Source organism: Meleagris gallopavo, chromosome 6 (assembly GCF_905368555.1).
Source record: "Meleagris gallopavo chromosome 6, MGAL_WU_HG_1.1, whole genome shotgun sequence".
In the NCBI taxonomy this organism is placed as follows: domain Eukaryota; kingdom Metazoa; phylum Chordata; class Aves; order Galliformes; family Phasianidae; genus Meleagris; species Meleagris gallopavo.
In genome coordinates, this window is record NC_139409.1 from 34,102,209 (window position 1) to 34,123,333 (window position 21,125).

Here is a 21,125-nt window from a genome sequence, read left to right on the forward strand (position 1 = left end):
ATTTATTGGTATAGGTGACATAGAGGGCAGCTCTATTTTTAGAGAAAAGACAGACTCCAATAGCAACCTTTTTTTGCTGGCATAATTTAACTATTGAGAGTGGTAAGATTAGTAACAAAAAGAGACATTTGCAGATAAGGTTGTGTCTATTCTAGTACTTTTTTGGTACACAGGTGTCATTTACAGCTGAGATTTTATTTATGTTTCAGTCAACTGTACAGACAAACTCTCAAAACTCTCTACCACATATTGGTTCCTCTGTCTGTGTATGCTTTATGTATGAAAGTGGTAACTGTGATTTATTTTCAGTTCTGAATGACACTAATAGTCTACTAACAATGAAGCAGGAAAAGAAAACAGTTACTGCACAAATTCTTCATTGCTGAAGTGGAATTTTTACATTATGTTGAAATAGTGAAATATAAAGAATGCTTGAATTTGTGATATGTCAAAGATTGAAAGTTCATTAAAAATCAGTAAACACGACAAAACAGAATAATCAGTTGAAGGCAGGGAAACTAGGAAAGTAAGGGGGAAGACTTCTTAGAGTGGAAGAGCTCTATTTTTGCCTCTGATAAATCAAATGAGCAAAACATATCATCACAAAGTCATTTAAGCACTGTGAGGCTGTATTATGGGCAGTTATAAGGTCAAGGTAAGGAAAATGAATGTGGTTTCTAAGTATTATATAAATCTTCAATTTTTTTGACTACTGAAGATATGCTTTTTTTTTTTTTGCCAGTAGTTTAGGCAGATGTGCTGTCATGCTGGGAGAATGACCTAGTCTTAAAGGCCTTTGGGTTCACAAGGAGCAGATACTAATTCCATTATTAGTAATTGAATGGGATCATTGTTTTGCTTCTCTGATTGGATTCAGTTTTTAGATGCAATTTAAGTTAAATTTTTGTGCTCTGCTGTGTAACTTTTTCAGTATTTGTCATGCGTAGAATATTCAGAATGCTCCATACAGTGTATTGAGATACTGTAGACAAATACCTTAATGAAAGATTGATGATATTTCCCTAGTATTTAGCAGTGATTAAAAAAAAAAAAATGGAGTCCTATTTTCCTAGTTACCTTTTCCTCCTTAGAACACAATTATGACATTACTGTATTTTCAGCGTTGCTAATACCAAGTATTAAATATAATGAGGTCTGAAAATTCAAAGTAGAATTATTTTTACCTGCCATGTTATCCTGATGTATGAGTGCGTGTTGGATGCATAGCCCTCCTCCACATCTAGAAGATGTATGAACTTGATTTTAAGACATTTGAAATTCATGCATACTTTCTCATCATTCCAAGTGCTAGAATTCTATCTTACACTGAGAATTTGTATTAAGATCATCAGCTGTTTGCTAAAATGTTTCTGCTATATCTGGGGTTTCAGACATCACTAGCTTCAGCGTATTTGCTCTTGACTCTTGCATCCTTTAACTGCTTGAAAATGAAATGTAAAAAGCCTTTAAAATAGGAAAAGTCTGGAGGAAACCATTATGCCCGGGGATTTATACATGTTTAATTGCGCTTGTTTGGTAAAGCTTACAGGTGACTTAATACATTTGGTTTGTCAAAGCTATGAAAATCTAAAGAGCATATGCCTTGCTTATTGGTTGTTAGCTCAGGTTAAACAAATACTTTATAGTATTTGTTTTTTGTAATCTCTCTTATGTGTCTTTCTGTCATGGGCATCTTCCATTAAATATTTATAGTTCAATGTTCTTTTTTAAGTGATTGTAACTTATGAATAATTAAAGAACAGAGTTAAGGGAGAAAAAGGCATTGCTGTAATGTTCAGAATGAGAATTTCCTATAATTGTTTGACAACTGTTACATACATCTGAAAATCAACAAGGAAAACACGTACCAGAATCAGCAGTATCATCTAGTTAGCAAAGGTACTTGGGTTCATGTCTTATCTGCTTGTGTAATCACTGAGCAATGGTAACATTCTGAATTAGGCAAAAAAAAAAATTAGAATTTTGTGCTTTAAAAATAGATCATTATAAAAGCTTAATTATAATAGGCTTCTAAGTAATACATCTGAAATGGCAACTCAGAAGAATTTGGAAGATAATCTTTTTATCAAGTAGTATGTTTTAGAAAGTTTCATGTATTGTATTTAATTCAACACTGGATTATGTTCATGGCACTGAAGAGTTAATATTGCTAATAGTCACTCTTCTATTTGATAAAAAGTAATTTGAGTCGTCTCAAACCACAGAAATAGAACAGTAGAGTTTGTGAAGTTCTGTTTTTGGATTTTTTTTTTTTTTTTTTTTAGAGCTATCTTATGAAATTTGTCCAAATGTAATTATTCAAGAAGCAGATTTGAAGACATCACTTATCAATTACAATTAAGTAAATCAATTGAAGAATAGGGAGCTCAGGGACATGATTTAGCAGAGGGTCGTTAGGCTAGTATGGTTAGGTTGAGGTTGGAAGTGATCTTGAAGGTCTTTTCCAACCTGAGCAATTCTAGGATTCTGTAAACTATAGGGCAGACGCAATGATCATTTTTAGAAGAAAAATATAGATTTTATTCCTCTTACTTATTGTACTTAGATGAAGTAACCTTTAAGGAATAATTTTACTTGTGCCTTTCTTGGAAGACACTGAGTGACAGAAAAATACATATAAAAAACCACTAAGATCTTCTCAAGAGAGCAGATGACACTTGGATTGAAATTTGGACAAAATACATGAATTGGCAGTACAGGTTAAAATGAATGCCAAATGAATGGAAGGGAAGTAGTGTAATTTACTGTGTAACTTTGTGGTGAGAGGTATGGTGGAATGACATATAAGGAGGCATGAAAAAGTCCATTCCTCTAAATTAGTTTTCATGACATGAACAAATCTGCTGCTCATTTTTTTTATGAGCCTCAGTTTAAAGTTATACTCCTAAGTGTAAAGTAGCCTACATGGTATTCCCTTAACTGTCAATTTGACTTTACACTGTGGAGGAGAGACAGTATACTTCTTTGCTGTATGACTAAATCAGTATTTCGTAACAAACACTGTTGTTTTCACTTACTGGCTGCATTTTCAGCATTGAAAAATATGATTGTTGCCTGCAATGGAGTACTGGGCTCTTTTCCTTATTATTTTTTATTTATTATTTAGATTTATGTAACTTCAAAAGTATAATGGAGTACATAATAACGATGGCACTCCAAGATGCACACTCCAGAAGCTCCTTTTTATCAGGTGGCTTAACCTGTTGTCTGTGATAAACTTTGGGAAAGATTCTGAGCAGGCTTTACCAACAGTTAGTTGGAAGGGTACAGAGGATTGAGCCAGTATGCAAACTCACCTCTTGCTGATCCTCATTCTTCTTCGTCTCTGATGCTGAAGAGGAGCAGTAGAGAGGTGAAGTACATTTCTACAGAGCCAGTGCTTTATCTGAAATTACAAAATCTGAAACACAATGATAGTGTGTGTTGTATCTATGTTACCAACGTACTGTATTTTTGCCTTAAACTGTGAAGCCTGACAGCTGTGTTACAGACATTACTTATCTTGCCAATTCAGGCAAGTTGTTGTTTATGCCTGAAACAGAAAATGAAAAAATGCATTGCTTTCTAACAGCAGTAAAGACTTGCAGCTATGAATACTTGAAAAAAATCTGAGATGTTATTGGAAGTGGCAGAGATACTGTGCCGTCCTTCACCAACCACCAGGTGCCGGGGCTGCTGAGGCCTTTCCCATTCCTTGGTGTCACTCTGCAGTGAGAGGAGGGGGCAATTCTGCTGCCCTATAGTTCCCCTTCACTCTCTGTGCCTAGTGCTCAGCAAAGGCAGTGTTCGTGGGCTGCCTGGGCCCTCACTCTACTATGCAAAGTTTGGCAATGGGGAGACCAAGAGGGGGCATAGGAGTCCCACTGCAGACTCTAAAGTACCAAAAAGGAGAGTAATTTACTGTTTTTTTTTTTAATTTTATTTTATTACGTTTATTGTTCTTTCTTGAAAAGAAGTCCTAATGTAACAACTAGATTGGACTTTCATGCTGAAAGTCAGCCCTTCTTCCTGTCTAAACCAAAGTCTTCTGCTTCTCCAAAGAAACAGCTGTCTCTGTAGCTTCTCTGACATCACCTGGAGGCTGCAGGGAGCTTGGGACCATCTGCTGGGCTTCTCTTGTTGTCCTGGCACTACAGCTCGGAGAACACCAGTCCCAGTCCTGCTCTCTTCCTCAGGGCTCACCTGGAGGCTGCAGCAATCTTGGGGCTGTCCACTGGACTTCTCTTGTTGTCCTGGCACAGCAGCTCAGAGGATGCCAGTTCCAGTCCTTCCCTTTTCTTCTGAGCTCGGCGAAGAAAAGATGAGAGGTCTTGGAGGGAAGGATGACAGATGGGGAAGAAAGAGTGATAAGGATCAGCAGCTGGTGCAAGGGCTTTCTGGTGGATGGTGACACCTCAACACTGAGATAAAATTTGAGAGCCCCTGGTATACTGCTGACATGCATGGCAATATCTCCAAGCAAGCACCGTGTTGTGGTGCCTGCCAAGCCTATGTAGAGTTGGATGTACCTCCATCAGTTCTTCCTCTGGAGGTAGGTCCATGTCCGTGGACTTGACATTGCCATCAGGGAGCTCAATATCCATTGGCTTGGAACTGCTGCTCCTCTGAAGCCAAAGCTTCTTTGGTGGGGGAAGATCCATCTTCCTCCTCTATGGCTGTTTTAGGTGGGGGGGGAGAGAGGGGGTTATGGCCTGAGAGTTGCCTTAGTTGCAACAGGTGGGATTCTGCAAGACTCCATTTTCAAGCCACTTCTCTATAATGTTTTTGATTACTCTGATAAAGATCTGGAAGTTTTATTAAGTAAATTTGTGGGTGAAGCTAAATTGGGAAGTGTTGGCAGCCTTGAGGCTGCAGAGACCTTGCACCAAGATCTTGCCAAATTTGAGGGTGGTCACCATATGCATGTAGAAGAGCAAGTGCTGGATTCTGAACCTGGGGTGGGGCAGCCGAGCTCTATGTACAGGCTGGGGGATGAGGGGAGGGAGAGCAGCCCTGTAAAAAAGGATCTGGGGTTCTGGTTGGCAGCAAGTTGAATTAGGGCCTACAGTGTGCCCTGGCAGCCCAAAGGGTCAACTGTACCATTGGGTGTAACAAGCTCAGCACTGTCAGTGGGTGAAAGAAGAAGTTGTCCTGCTCTGCTCTGCTCTGTGTGTCCTCACCTTGAGCACTGGCTGCATGTTCAGGTGCCACAGCATAAGGGGGAGATAAAAGCTGATAGAAAGCATCTAAGGAAGGGCTACAGATATGGGGAAGAATCCAGAGGATAAGATGTGAGGAATGGCTGATGTCCCTTGGTTTGTTCAGCCCAAAGCAGATGAGGCTGAGGGAAGCTCCTTATAAGGGGAGCGCTGATCTCCTCTATCTGGTGACAGGAACAAGGCTTGAGGAAATGGCATCAGTGGCGGGTTAGGTTGGGTGTTAGGAAAGGTTCTCCACCAGCAGGTGGTGGGCATGGAACTGGCTGTCCAGGGCAGTGGTCATGGCCCCAAGCTGCCAGTTCAAGAAGCATTTGGATAATGCTTTCAGACAAAGGATTTTAATTACGCTTTTTGGTTTGTCTGTCTGGGGAGCCAGCCTATGGAGGGGACAGGGAGAAGCTCCTGAAAACCTACACTGTGTTCACAGAATCATGGAATCGGAATAGTTTGGATTGGAAGGGATCTTTAAGATCATATAGTACCCCTAAGTAATTTTTAACAACTTTCTGTTGATGCAGTTTCCTCTGTCACAGTTTAGGACTGATCAGTTCTTGGTTTTCATAAATAATTACTGTAGTTTATATGAGTTGGGTTAAAATATTGGGTTTCTTTGGATTTGAAATGTGTATGCTTTAGCTTTTACTTAGTTTTGTGGATGCCTGTTTTTCTCCATTGGAAGTGTTACTCAGAAGCCTGAACATTAACTGACTCAATGAAATTAAAAACTTAGACTTCCATGCCAAGTATAACTTGGTCTTTGGCTCTCCCCAGGCTCCCAACAGTATAGGCAGTTTCCTTTGATGCTTCCTATTTATTTTCTTTTGAGATCAGACTTTTCTTCTCTTTCCCTTTCTCACCCGTGTCAGAAGTTAATCTTTGAAACCAAATGACTTTTATTTTAACATCATCAATGTATCCTTCCTGGATGTACATACATAGGAAAGAATGCTTCAGTGGTGGTTTAGTGTCATTTTTACTATTCTATTTCAATATACAGATGCAATATTCTCAAGTTCTCTCATTATGAATATTGATTTATAAATGGAACCACATTTCTGTGAGCTATAGCAGTTGCTAAACTTAATTGGCAGCATGAAACTGCAGCATGGAGAAGACTTGGTTGTGATAGATGATTATTTCTTTTTAATTTATAAATGCTACCAGTCAAAATCAAACATAGTTTAAATAGTTACCACTTTATTTTCAGCAGAGTAAGCAACATCAAACTGTTTACTTTCTTTTGAAAAACTTATGGAATGTATCTATGTATGCTGAGTTAATATGTAGTGAAATAGCACTTTGATTTAATGTTTAGTTTTAAAAAAGCTAATTAATGCATCCTCAAGAGGTCAAGCATGCATTTTGCTGCTGTAGACGACCATGTGAAGAGATGGCTAAGCTATTTTAGTATGTAGGCTCTGTTGCGGTTAAAATTTAGGCTGAGAATTAAAACTTCAGAATGCTGGTTGAAAGCTGGGAACAACAGGAGTGCTCAGTGCAATCACTGTCTTGTCATTTACTTTTACAAAGTAAGCTGTAATTGCTTTTCTAGTTCTCTGTGTAGACGTCACCAGAGTGACTTGCAAGCACTGACGGTTGCCAGTATCATCCAGTTCATGTTTTCAATATGTTCAAGCTGCTAGTTTTACTGCTGGAGTTTGGAGGTTCTCTTCTCCTGCTTAGCTTTTGTCATCTTTAGGTCCTGAGTGACGGAGTTCTGAGAGCAAGTGCCAGCACACATGTGAATGTGTCGGTGTCTTTGTTGGAGAAGTGTTATTGGAGAACCTGCTAGTGGGGGTTCACCCTTGTGACCTGCTCAGAGAGCATTTGGACTTTCGAGAGCATAAGGCTACTCAAGACAGAAACACAGAAACATTAAACAAACAAACAAATAACAACAAAAAAAGTGTTGTGTAGTTTTGGTGAACTAGTGAAATGACTAAGTTCTTTTGTAAGAAGTTTTACGAAGAAGTCCTTAGCCTCAAGTTTATTTGCAAAAACATATCCTGCTATTTCCCCGCTCATCACAGTCAGCTAACAAAGTTAAATTATTTACTCTAAAAAAAATACCTGGGGCAATACAAACCATTCTTCTCTGCATTTTCTAATTGCTATTGTAGTAGTGATGTCTCTCATGTAGTAATCATGTTTTTTCTGGTGTCCCATTTTCTTGAAGTGAAGTGGAACTAAATGAGCCATGAGAGCTCTGAGAGCTTTAATTCTGTTATTTTATCATGGTGTAGTTCTTTCTTATACCTTGCTGTTGTGTTCAGTATGTTTTTGAAATTTTTGATGTCCAAATGATCACACAGCAAATCAGTTCGGCTCACTAAAACTACAAAAAACTACTACAGAAAACATGGGATTTTTTTTTTGCTTCTTCAGTAAGTGAGGTGAATTCACTCTCTGTATGTGAGACCGGCACAGATGCTGACCTGAGGAGCTGGGATAGGAAGAAAGAAGGAAGGTGCACCTGGAATTAGATGAAGAAGAGACATTTAAGGAAAGAATAGCAACAGTGAGGTGGACATAACTCCCTTCCTTGTTGGTGTTCAGCTGTAGGCTTAGTGGTATCATGAAACCATGCAACTAGCTGATCTGAAATAATACAGATTGTTTTTGTTTTAAGTTTGAACTAAGACTTGCCCTGCATCCATGTTCCTTTAATAATAGATTTCTTTTAGCAATAGAAGACAAAAAGATAATGAATTGTTACTTGTGCAGCTAATCTTCATATTTTTCTTTCCCTATCATTGTTATTTCTAACATTGTGTACTGTCTCTAACTGGAGTCAATCCACCACATGCTGAAAAAATACAGTTCTCCTAAAAGACTTCTTCAAACATCAAATATGCCATGAATGCAAGTTGGAAAAATATTTAAATGCTGAGCTCAAATTTAGTGATTCACAATGAGTGGGAGGCCCTGTATTTTCAAAATAGCTGGTGTTTTGTCTCCTCCCAAATGTTATTTCAGTTGAACGTTCTTTACTTTGTCTTAAATATAAATGTTGAGGGCTGTGTGCCGTTGAACAGTAGCTACAATTTGATTGAGAGACTATTGTACTCAATGTGATGTAATACATGCTGTTTCTGAAAGTGTTTGAAATTCTGTTAGCTAAACTGGTAATTACTTGGAGAGTTTTCTCTTATTTTGATTTTCACATGCTCTGCAAGCTTTGTACAGCTGTGTTAAAGCACTATAATGTGCATGCTTTTTAGTGAATTTGGGTCACTGTGTTAGTAAAATTCTCATTGCAGTGACAACTTAAGAGGTACTGATATGAGCACCTTACATGTCTGGAAAGAGGAGTGTGGCTGAGTGGTGACTCATGCAGAGAGGGGCTGTACCGAGAATGTAGAGCTCCACCCTTTGAGAATATGGTTCCTAATGGGGAACTGCCTACCCTCCCTCACCATCTTTTTTATAACCCTTTATTCCAGAGAAGACCTTGCCTCCTCTGCCCCTAAAAGATCAATCTAGTGCTTGTGCTTTTCTTGGGGCAGAATGGAATGTGGAAACCATAGCCATTCTGAAGGTGCAGGTTGTTGAACTGACAATGAAAAAAATTTAGTCTACATTGATATGTAGACATACTTGGAAGAAGAACTACTTTCATATTTTTAATTAAATGTAATTTAAAATAATTAATAGACTTGGTTTTGTATGTGTTTGTTTTTTTCTATGCTGTTAAAATAATGACTTCACTTGGTCCAGTGCCATTAATATGTATGCCTGATTGTGCATGATGCTTTTATCACTTTCAAACAGAATTTGTAGAATCATAGAATGGCTTGGATTGGAAGTGATGTTAAAAGTCATCTAGCCCAACTCCATGCCATGGGCAGAGCCGCCACCCACCAGCTCAGGCTGCCCTGGGCCCCATCCAACCTGGCCATGAGTGCCTCCAGAGAGGAGATATTCACAGTTTCTCTGGGCAGCTGTGCCAGTGCTTCACCACACTTTGAGTAAAAACTTTCTTTCTGACGTCTAATCTAAATCTCTCTTCTTTCAACTTAAAACCGTTCTCCTTTGTCGCTATCTGTCCATGTAAATGATTGCTCTCCATCTCTTTTATAAGCCTCGTTTTAGTACTTGAGGGTCACAGCATGATCTCTCCAGAGCCTTCTCCTCTCCAGGTTGAGCAAGTTCATCTCCCTCACTTCAGAGGTGATCCAGCCTTCTGATCATCTTTATGGCCTTCCTATGGACGCATTCTGACAGTTCCACAGCTTTCTTATGCTGGAGGCCTCAGACTTGGAGGCAGATAGGTCTTCATGAGGGCAGAATAGAGGGGGAAGCGCACCTCCCTTGTGTTCCTGGCCAACTCTCTTTTAATGCAGCCCAGGATACACTTAGCCTTCTGGGCTGCAGGTAACTGCTTGTGGCTCATGTCCAGCTTCTTGTCCACCAGAACCCTCACACCCATCTCCACAGGGCTTTTCTCAGTGAGTTCTTCCCCTGATCTGTACTCATGTCTGGGATTGCCTCAGCACAAGCGCAGCACCTTGCACTTAGCCTTGTTGAACCTCATTCACATGGACCCCGTTTTAAGCTTGTCCAAGTCAGCTTGGTGTCATTCGCAAACTTGCTGATGGTAGTTTATATGTAATGGATTGTTGTTGGGAAGTTCAGCTTCTACTGCCATACCACCAACATCCACCTCTGTTGTTATGGACCAACATAATAAAATAGGTGGCTGCCCTCATGTGTAACTTTAAAATCCAGGCTAGATATTCTGTAACAGTGATGTAAAATTTCTAAACTGATTTTAGTTGCAGTTCTTTTTTTTTCCCTCCTTTTTGTACTGACTCACACACAAAAGCTTCCTTAGTTTCTTTTATAATGTTGCATGTTTTGCTCTGGAATGAGCTGGCATCTGTACATAGGTGATCCATAAATAATAATGATGTATTTTTTAGTGTTTGGAGAAATAAATGATCATTTCTAATATTGCCATATTTATTAAGCATACTTTTTTGAAGAGAGCTCTAAATATTTTTGCAGTGAAAAGAGAAGGATAATGCGATTGTGAAGTTGTATTTGTAACTGATTGGCTGATCTATGTCTGTATTTATATCTCTAATACCACAAGTGAAAACTTGGAAAGGATTTTTTTAATTAAATTAATTTAGAAAATCAATGTTTCAAAATAATTTTTTTTTTTTTTTCTTTAAATATCAGCTGCTGGGAATAGATATACCTGGATGCTTACTCAAGTATATAAAAAAAAAAAGTGTTTTTCTGCTGTGCAGGATTTTGAAGAAAAATGCATAGAAATCTTAAATAAATAAGCAGAGCTTCTATTCTTTTTGAAAGTAAGCCACTTTTTGTAATAGACTTATGTTATAGATGACATTGTTAAGTTGGGTGATTTTTGCAATTGCTGCTGCATTGTATTTGAAGAAGATGGGCAGATTTCATAGTGAAATGGGCCAGTTAAGCATCACACAAAGAATAAAAGCAAGTCATCAGTGAGTTATATAAAATGTGACAAGGGTAGTTACCTCTGTGTTCATCACCAAGATCATTAGACTCTTAGCTCCTGTCATAAAACAATGAATTGTATTGCAAGCGTTGGCTACAAATGCCATTAAATTACTTCTAAAACAGCTTTTTGCTAGATGACATTAAATTCAGGCCTGCAGCTCCTCGTGTAGTAGGTGAGCATTTTCAGGGTGGGGATGGAACCACCTCCCACTCTTCTGCGCAACCTCTGGTGCTTAACTACGAATGGAAATGTTGTAAGGGCAAAGCTTAAACAAGGGGAGTGACTATTTCTCTGAGCAGGCAATTCTCAGTGTTATGGTCCCTGCTGCGTGGACTGCCTGTGCAGTTAGCATTTGGAGTCACCAAGTGAAATATTTGTAGAGTATTGACACCAGGAACTTTCACTTCCTGGACAAGCGCTCTAAAAATGTGTCATTCTGCCACTTCCTTTTGTTACCGTTGTCTCGTCGTTGTAAAGCAACATTTCAAAAGGAGTACCTTTGTGGGCAAAAGGCAGACAGAGGCCTTACCTTCAAATCCAGTTACCATAACTACCACATCAGAACTGTAGGTAGCTATGGAGGCAGATGGAGTCGCAGTCACCCATCTCAGAGGCCCACACTAGCTGATCCATGTGAGGGTCATTCTCCACTGTGTGGGGCTCACTTGCATCTCCACAGACCCTTCACCTCCACCTTGGGAAAGCTGTGGGCTGTCTTGGCTCTACAGCTTTCCTTCCAGAATGCCTTACATTCTGCTATACCAAGCAATATCTGAACTTCTAGGTTATTCTTTTTTTTTTGGCAACAGTACTTTCTTAGTCACATAAGTATTTCATTGTTTTGTATTGTGAGAGAAATAGTAATAATAAACAAGTTACCATGGAGAGACTCTTTAAACAAGCCTCTCTTATCTATGTGCTCTTTTGAGCCTTTTTTTCCAGCTTTCTTTAAGTGCTATAGACGTCAGCTGGGATTATTTCTGGTGTTTGAACTTGCTTTCTGTGGGCACAAACTCCTGGATAAACTAAACTCTTTGTGCTGTTCATCTGCACTTTGGTCCATCTCAAAATTTGTTGGAGATGAAATTGGGTGTGACACCTGTGACACCTGTTTTTGGAAATGTATTGATGAGGTGGTCATTCTGGTTTCAGTGATAAAGCCTTCTAAAGAACATGCAGTCCTTAAAGTTCTGCTTTGTGATGACAATATCAGTTATAATCCGAATATTGACGTGGTCTTCATTGTGTGAGAGATACTGGAGAGCTGTTTCAACACAAAATATCTAGTTTCTGTGATGGACAGAATTATGAAGCCATGCTGGAGAGGTTTCACTTTGAGCATCTTGAACAGCATTGAGAACACTATCTTGTGAACGCTGAGAAATTGTCAGATACATGAAGTTTGCTAATCTGTAAGTCAGACATAAGGCTGTGAGAGCCTGGATCCAGGTCATGAATGCACCCCAATGTCAAGGAGAAATCCTCCACATTATATAGCAGAATACATCTGTCCTCTTTTCCACAATCAGACTCTAGCTCTGAGGCTCACAAACCTGTTAAGACAGAGTATGCAATTACATTTTCAGTATATGAGTGAGAGTTTCCTTTGCGTTTCTCTTCAGTAAGTCACTCATTTGGTAGATGGTCCTGGCCTGTGTCTTTGTGAAAATATCCTTTAAGTTCTTTTGTTTCTTCAGATTGATTGTGACTGTCACTGTCTCTATTGGAATGAGGACTCTCACAAGCTCAGGATCCTTGATCTCTCAAGAAGCAAATCTTATGATCAGTATTCTGGAGCTCAGAGCTGTGAGAAACTCTGCAGAGTATTTTAAAATTTGTCTTTGTGGTTATCACATTCAGAGAGTGATATCTACTGCTATCGGGCTTTACATGAGTAAGGCAAGTGGGGAAACTGCTTTGCCCTGCAGAAAAGTAGTATGCTGTTGAAATGGCCTTGGATTCATCTAGCAAGCAAGTAAAATGGTCTTACACATGCTAGATTGAATTATTCTTCTAATACATATATGTGAACTCCAATTCAGGCTTTAGGAAACTGTTTGGGAATGAGAATTCCATGAGATGGACTTGCTAACATTAGATGGCATCAAGCAACTGCACTTTTTTTTCTCCCTTGCTATTTGGTGTCTTGGATCAGACATGGTCTTGATGGAGAAAAGCATACATTGTTCTTCGGCTTTAAAAATACTGATTATGATCAGGCAAGGTAATACTTCCCATCCCTTGATGGTTCTCATGTTAGGAGGTTATCTGCCATCTGTCTCATGAAATAGTTTAGGGATCACATTCTCTTAGATTTGTGTCTGAAAAATCTAAGCAGTTTTAGCACACTTCATTTCAAGGCCTGAGAATACTGGAAAGGAGATTTGTTGCTCATTTCTATGGGACTGACCCTTCCTGTTTCTTCAAATTCAGTAATATGGATAAATGAGGCTTAAAATAGAATTAAACCTTGAATAAATGAGGCTTAAAATAGAACTAAAACCTTTGTGAACAAAAATCACTTTTTTTTTTTTTTTTTTTTCAATTAAGGAAACTTTCCTTTGTCTGAAAGCAATCTTAATGACCAAACTACATGTAATGACATTTCAAGAGTCAGCCTTGCATAATATCCACTGCAGAGGTTTGGACTTAGACTAAATCAGACCTTTGTAGGGTTATTAATTGTTACTAGGCTTTGGAGAGCTTCTGTAAAGGATATTCTGCTGTCATTAAAGGTGCACTAATCATATGGTTAATTATTTTTTCCAAACATGGAACCACGAATATTAAGTCTACTTCACTGTTTTCATTGAAAAGCTTTGCAGTGTTTATGAATTGAATTATAAAAACAGAATTATTGCACATAATTTTTAATTCTATGAAATTAAATATAGAATATATATGACATGAACGGAAAGTGCATTCTCTATAGGATTATTTTTATTTGAATATCTGTTTGGTATTGTAGTTGTTAAAAGCTTTCTTTTCCTCTCCTTTCTGTCATATATGTGATGCTTATTTGCACCGGGATGTACTTCAAATGGAAAAACTGTTCAAGGGAAAATTAACAATTTTGTTGTAGAAATCTGGATAAGTTTTTTTCAAGCAAGGCTGGAATATAAGAACATTTCTAAATAGGATATCTAACATAAAAAGATTATTCCATTAAAAGATTATTTCAGACTAAAAGTCGTATAGACTTTCTTCTCAGTGCATGCAACTGTTAAAACTGTTGCAGTATTTTTTATTCTTAAAAAAGATGCAGATAATGAAAGCAAAAAAAAAAAGTTATTTATTGAGGAATTGATTGTATCTAATCTGTTACTGACTTACACTTGTATGAATCAATATAAATAACAATTAATCTAAATGACATTATTTTTCTTCTTAAGTTTGTTTGGTTAATGACTTATATATCTATTTTTCTATCAAGGCTTTCTCTAGCAGACTAAGAACTCAGAGTTCTTTCATTGTTTTATGAGCAAAGGTGAACTTTGCTTCCTTTCCTGACCAGGTCTGGCCTTTCCATTCACTGTCTTTCTGACAATATACATCTTCTTTGGAACTCGTTAACCTTTAACCCTCTCAGGCAGTCCCTCCTGAGTCACTGTCACTGTATTTCCTGAAATTCAGAATGTAGAGTGAATTATCTGCTCCAGTCCTGTTATTTATTTTTCAGTGTATCTCATTAAGACTAATGTGGATGTTTTTCTAATATGGGGGGGGGGATCATGTGACAATACTCTAGACAATCTGAGGGAAGGACATGGATGGGTGCAGTAGAGGAGAGAACTAAGCATGTTAAGTGCTGTCTTGTCTGTACGCTTAGATAAGGACCATATCCTATGAATTTTAAATATCTAATTTTGTATTAGTGTTTATTTGGTATTCTTGAGAAGATCATGTTGGTGTGGTATTAAAGCATTGTATTTTGTTCTGCAAGGATCTGTAGTACTATGTAAAGACTCAGAAGACAGTTTACTTTCTACTGCCTTGGCTGTAGACCAACTAAGTATTTAAATGGATTATTATTGATAAAACGCACATATACAACGTTATTATTTTATTAACATTCAAAACTTTCCTTGATTAATTTTGTGTTTATGAAAAATATATTAAAAAGAAAAGAATGTTATGTCTATACAGAGGAGCAAATCTTAAGCTATTATCAAAGTTTTAATTTGTGATGATTCCAATAAGAATGTGCTGGTCATCACATGTAGACCTTCTTGAAGTGCTTTATTAACTTTCATGTGTAAGTTGAAACCTATTTCAATACTGAGCAAAGTGATACTGATACATGTTTTCTTTTCTTTTCTTCCCCCCTTGTTTACCAGGATGGTACGAAACAAAAACGAGAACGGAAAAAGACTGTGTCATTCAGCAGTATGCCAACTGAGAAAAAGATCAGCAGTGCAAGTGACTGTATAAATGCAATGGTTGAAGGCTCTGAGCTCAAAAAGATTCGATCCAATTCCAGAGTGTATCACCGATATTTTCTTTTAGATGCAGATATGCAATCCCTACGCTGGGAACCTTCAAAAAAGGATTCTGAAAAAGCAAAGATTGACATCAAGTCAATCAAAGAAGTAAGAACAGGAAAAAATACAGATATTTTTCGCAGCAATGGAATATATGACCAGATATCAGAGGACTGCGCATTTTCTATCATATATGGAGAAAACTACGAGTCACTAGATCTTGTTGCTAACTCAGCAGATATTGCAAATGTTTGGGTTACTGGCTTAAGATACCTGATTTCTTATGGAAAACATACTCTAGACATGATAGAAAGTACTCAAGATAATATGCGGACTTCATGGCTTTCACAAATGTTCAGTGAATCGGATGTAGATAATTTAGGACATATACCCCTGTGTAATGCTGTACAGTTTATAAAAGACTTAAATCCTGGTTTAAAAACAAATAAAATTGAATTAAAATTCAAGGAGTTACATAGATCCAAGGAAAAAACTGGTACTGAAGTAACAAAAGAAGAGTTTATTGAAGTTTTTCATGAGCTTTGTACTCGACCTGAAATCTATTTCCTGTTGGTTCAGTTTTCAAGCAATAAAGAATTCCTAGATACCAAGGACCTTATGATGTTTTTAGAAGCAGAACAGGGTATGGCACATGTCACAGAAGAAATAAGCCTTGAAATTATTCAGAAATATGAGCCAGCCAAAGAGGGCCAGGAAAAAGGTTGGCTTTCTATAGATGGGTTTACGAATTACCTTACTTCACCAGACTGCCACATATTTGACCCAGAACATAAAAAAGTTTGTCAAGATATGAAACAGCCATTATCTCATTATTTTATAAATTCATCTCATAATACATACTTGATAGAGGATCAGTTTCGAGGGCCTTCTGACATCACAGGTTATATTCGTGCTCTTAAAATGGGTTGTCGCAGTGTTGAACTGGATGTTTGGGACGGTCCAGATAATGAGCCTGTGATTTACACGGGACATACAATGACTTCTCAGATTGTCTTCCGTAGTGTGATTGACATTATTAACAAGTATGCATTTTTTGCTTCAGAGTATCCTCTTATTTTATGTTTAGAAAATCATTGTTCTATTAAACAGCAGAAAGTGATGGTACAACATATGAAGAAAATTTTGGGGGACAAACTACATACGCAGTCTCCAAACATTGAAGACTCTTATCTTCCATCACCGGAATCACTTAAAGGAAAAATACTAATTAAAGCAAAAAAGCTTTCCTCAAATTGTTCTGGACTAGAAGGAGATGTTACAGATGAAGATGAAGGGGCAGAAATGTCACAAAGAGTGGGGAAGGAGGGTGTAGAACAACAAAACTCTTTGACTGGGAAACGATTTCAGCTTTGCAAAGAGCTCTCTGAGTTGGTAAGCATATGTAAATCAGTTCAGTTCAAAGAGTTTCAAGTTTCATTTCAGCTCCAGAAGTACTGGGAAGTGTGCTCATTTAATGAAGTGCTTGCTAGCAAATATGCCAATGAAAACCCGGGAGACTTTGTAAATTATAACAAACGTTTTCTTGCCAGAGTTTTTCCCAGTCCTATGAGGATCGACTCCAGTAATATGAATCCCCAGGATTTTTGGAAATGTGGTTGTCAGATAGTAGCCATGAACTTTCAGACGCCTGGATTAATGATGGATCTTAACATTGGTTGGTTTCGACAAAATGGGAACTGTGGCTACGTCCTTCGTCCTGCTATCATGAGAGAAGAAGTATCTTTCTTTAGTGCAAACACAAAAGACACTGTGCCTGGAGTTTCGCCTCAGCTGCTTCATATTAAAATCATTAGTGGGCAAAACTTTCCTAAACCCAAAGGATCAGGTGCCAAAGGTGATGTTGTGGATCCATATGTCTATGTTGAAATACATGGAATCCCCGCTGACTGTGCCGAGCAAAGGACAAAGACTATGCATCAGAATGGTGATAATCCAATTTTTGATGAAAGCTTTGAATTTCAAATAAATTTACCAGAACTAGCAATGGTGCGTTTTGTAGTGCTGGATGATGATTACATTGGGGATGAGTTTATCGGGCAGTACACTATTCCCTTTGAGTGTCTACAGACTGGTTATCGTCATGTTCCTCTGCAGTCTTTAACCGGTGAAATGTTAGCACATGCTTCCTTGTTCGTGCATGTGGCCATTACTAATCGAAGGGGTGGTGGGAAACCTCATAAGCGGGGCCTCTCTGTGAGGAAGGGCAAGAAATCACGGGAGTATGCTTCTTTGAGAACACTGTGGATTAAAACAATAGATGAAGTGTTCAAGAATGCTCTCCAACCTATACGGGATGCCACGGATTTGAGAGAAAATATGCAGGTACAGTTTTTATGGTGAATTTATCAGTACATTATGTGTATTTTTGTATTATGATACGTAAATAATATATGCTGTTTAGAGTCTTACTGCATTTTGTAAGTTACTTGAATCAAGTCTAATGCTGAGCAGCTTTAGAAACTGATTATATTAGAGCAACTTTTGGGATGATTTATACACATATTTTGCCATTTTTTTCTGTGTGAGAGACGTGATTCAGAACTCAAACTTGTTGACTAGACCTATGTCTTCGAAAAAATTATTAGATATATACTAGTGGAAAGTACAGTAAGATTTTAGCTTGTTTTTGTAGAACCCAAGAGATCTAACTTCCAAATGTTATTTTTGGAGATTCTAATAAAGATTTCAAGGTAAATAAGCTCTTTCTAGATCTAAATCAAAGAGGACTTTAAATTATATTTTATTTAGTAAATCTTTTAACTAATTACAAACTTCTGAAGAAATACTAGCAGTGATCCGTAAAATTCAGCAGCTTCATCTGAAATGAAGTGACTTATTAAATCATCATACTTTTATTTCACATTAAGGAATCAATGATCAAAGACATCAGCGTAGATAAATTTTCTTCATGAATAATGTTATCTTGAAGAGAATTTATTAGTAGTACAGTTTTAAAACTAGTTTTTCTTTTTATGAAAGAAGAAAGTAGTTCAGCATTTTGAAGCTCCCCCATTCTATTTTATATATAAAATACTGTACTAAGAAATTATTTGAAAGATATGGAGATAATATTTTGGTTTGTGAAAGTGTTTTGCATTACAAGCTAGGTATAGAGTGAGCTTTACTTGTACTTAATCTCTTGAAGTGTAAAATTCTGTCACATAAGAGGTACTGTATTTTAAGATGGCTTTCAAGGAGTAGCAATTCAGCTACTCATTGATTTGATTTAAGGAGAGCGAAAACGTGCAGTTTTTGTAGCTGCTTTAAACTCTTCACTGCACGTGCTGCATTGTTTTCCAAAACTGATATAATCTGTCAGTCTTTGCAGTATGATTTCTTTGAATGTGAGATATTGGAATATGTCTTAGATATTTTATTATCTCAGTTTAAGTTGCGTTATCAACTAAATTGTTATTGTATCTCAAAGTACTATCAAGAAGGTATTTTATGTATATGTAGGAACATTAATTTTGTGTAAATTTCTGGCAGGTTACAAAATCTGCATAATTTAAAATCTGTATAACTAAAGGATTCCAGCTAATAAAAATAAGTAAGCCACTCAAAATAAATACCAGCTTATGTCAAGGAATGTGATTTATGACTGATGGCTTTTGGAGGTAAAGAAGGACATAATGTCCCTGAAGCCAGATACTGAGAAACTGGTTTTGTTTTTAAAATAAACTGGAAGAAGGTAAAAAATAAGGAAGTATAGACCAGGAAGTTTAATTTTTTTTTTAAATCATATTTTTTAATCATAGGTAGCCTTTTATCATCTTTGTTATGCACGTCAATGCCATGACAAAAGCTGATGTCATAACTTGTTATGTATCCATCACTGATAAAAGAACAATGGATGTGATGTATGTTTAAATTGTTTGACGGAGTCAGATATAGGGTTAGAAGTCAAAGGCAGGAGTTACAGCTGTATCTTTGTCTTGCTTGCCTGTAGCTAATGCGTATGCTCCCTGTGCTCTCATTTACCTCTCTGTAAAATTATTGTTCATAATGATTTATTCATGCTGTTAAACAAAATTGATTTGAAAAGACTTTCCAATGTCTTTTTTTTCCCTTTCAGCTGTGTAATTATTGTATCATTAAGCTGTAGTCTGGTTGTTAGAAGTAGTTTGTCTTTGCTGGACATTTACTGAATGCTACTTTACTGAAGTATACTGTAAGTGAATGTAATGGATGTAATGTAGGTATTCACATAACTTGGCATGGATATCCTGTATGTAGATATCTTGAAATCTATTTTATGTATTTTGTCTCATAAAAAGAGTGCAGAATACTTCACATTTGATTACTATTTGCATTGAAGTTGACATTATGTCCCTCAAGGAAATCTGTCCGAAAAAGAGCCGTCAAGATGGAAAATGGTTTGATGAAAATGATTAATCAGTCCTAAAAACTGGTCAGATACCCAGTGTAGGTAAGATGAGAGAGAAAGGAGCATTGAGCACATTTGTAACTTAAGTATGCAATGTTTTTGTTTCTTCCAGGAAAACAAACTCCAGACCTGCCAGAGATCACCAGCTCCCACTTGGTACAGAAATCCTAAATTCAATACAGTGCTGAGAACATTCCTCTCATGGAATTTCAGTGGCTGCTTGGAGTCACGTTATATTTCTCATACTGGAAATTCTTTTCAAGTTTTAACATGCAATTTTATATTCCACCATATTGGATAGCAAATAAAACTAAAATAAATTTTAGGGAAATATACAAAATTGGAATTTATATAAAAGTACCTGAAAAATTTGTTTAAGTGATCCTGTGATAGGAGTGACATCAGTAGTGGACTGCTGGGTTTGTGAATCGCACCAAATGGGAGCCAGCAGATCCACAGCACAGTCTGGATGATAGTTAAGGTATGTCTAAAGTTACAAATGGGCTGAATTTCTCCTTCCACTCCACCTTGCTTATATGGGGCATTCACCACCTGCTGTTTCTCCTGGTAACATATTATGAGTTACTTTGAAATATCTTTCAGAATTTTTTCAAAACAAATAAGCAGTATGTTTCAGAACTCATTTATTTGCATTGTTAATTTTAGTAGTGGAATAGGCCATACACTTGTTCTAATTAGATTTTTGCTGCAGCAGGTATTGTTGGAACTTTTAACGTTTCTAGTTAAGTACAAGTGTATTCTTGTTTGCTTTAAAGCTGCCAGTTCTTTGGGGAAAAGCTGTGTACGTTTTAGCTCAGCTATTGCAGTGTTGTATATTAACCTGAAAGAATGAGAAATTTAAAATTGTATTTAACTGTAAAGGAAACTCTTTCTTTCCTTTTTGCAGAATGCAGTAGTCTCATTCAAAGAATTATGTGGCCTCTCTCCTGTAGCAAATCTTATGCAGTGCATTTTGGCAGTGTCTACGCGCTTGGTTGGGCCTGATAGTGCACCCTTGGTAGTACTGAATCTCAATGATCAGTATCCGACTATGGAGCTCCAAGGGATAGTTCCAGAGGTCTTGAAAAAGATTGTAACAGCATATGACATGGTGAGTAGTCTTTTGTGGTTATTTTATATGCTATCTGAACACTTTTTTCTTAGAATACGCAGTACTATGCCCGTTTAGAAAGGTCATTTTAACTTGTGAATTGCTGTTTCATGCTTCATTACATGTGTTTGAAAGCCATTCCCATGAATGTGCTGCAACTGGTAGTGTTTTCATATCAGGTAAAAGAGCAAGATTAATACACTGCATGTGAATATAGAAGTGTTTGTACACTTCAGAAGGCAAAGTTGTTATAATCAAGAGAGTGTAACATGAAGAGGATGTATTAATTTACCTGTTCTGCAGTATCTTGAAGCTGTCTGCCTATCAGTAAACCTCTTACAATTATTTGCTACTTAGTATTTTTCATTTTATGAACATTCCTTTGGCATTGTCTTAGTGTAGACAGAAAGTAGTC

At 37.3% G+C, this 21,125-nt stretch overlaps 1 protein-coding gene across 4 annotated transcripts in view; it reads left to right on the forward strand.

Moving 5' to 3' along the window:
• The window catches only part of PLCL2 (phospholipase C like 2), a 94,992-nt gene that overhangs the window by 37,607 nt on the left and 36,260 nt on the right, over positions 1 to 21,125 (forward strand). For 3 of the 4 annotated variants that reach the window (XR_014883934.1, XM_085226302.1, XM_085226301.1), the window contains exons 3-4: positions 15,048 to 17,534; positions 20,507 to 20,710. Coding sequence is in view for 3 of the 4 variants with exons in the window: in XM_085226302.1 (XP_085082428.1) it covers positions 15,048 to 17,534; positions 20,507 to 20,710 (2,691 nt within the window). In the remaining variant the exon portion in view is untranslated. Of the gene's footprint in view, positions 1 to 15,047; positions 17,535 to 19,711; positions 20,063 to 20,506; positions 20,711 to 21,125 lie in introns of those variants that run through there. The other variant, XM_085226303.1, reaches the window with a different exon arrangement.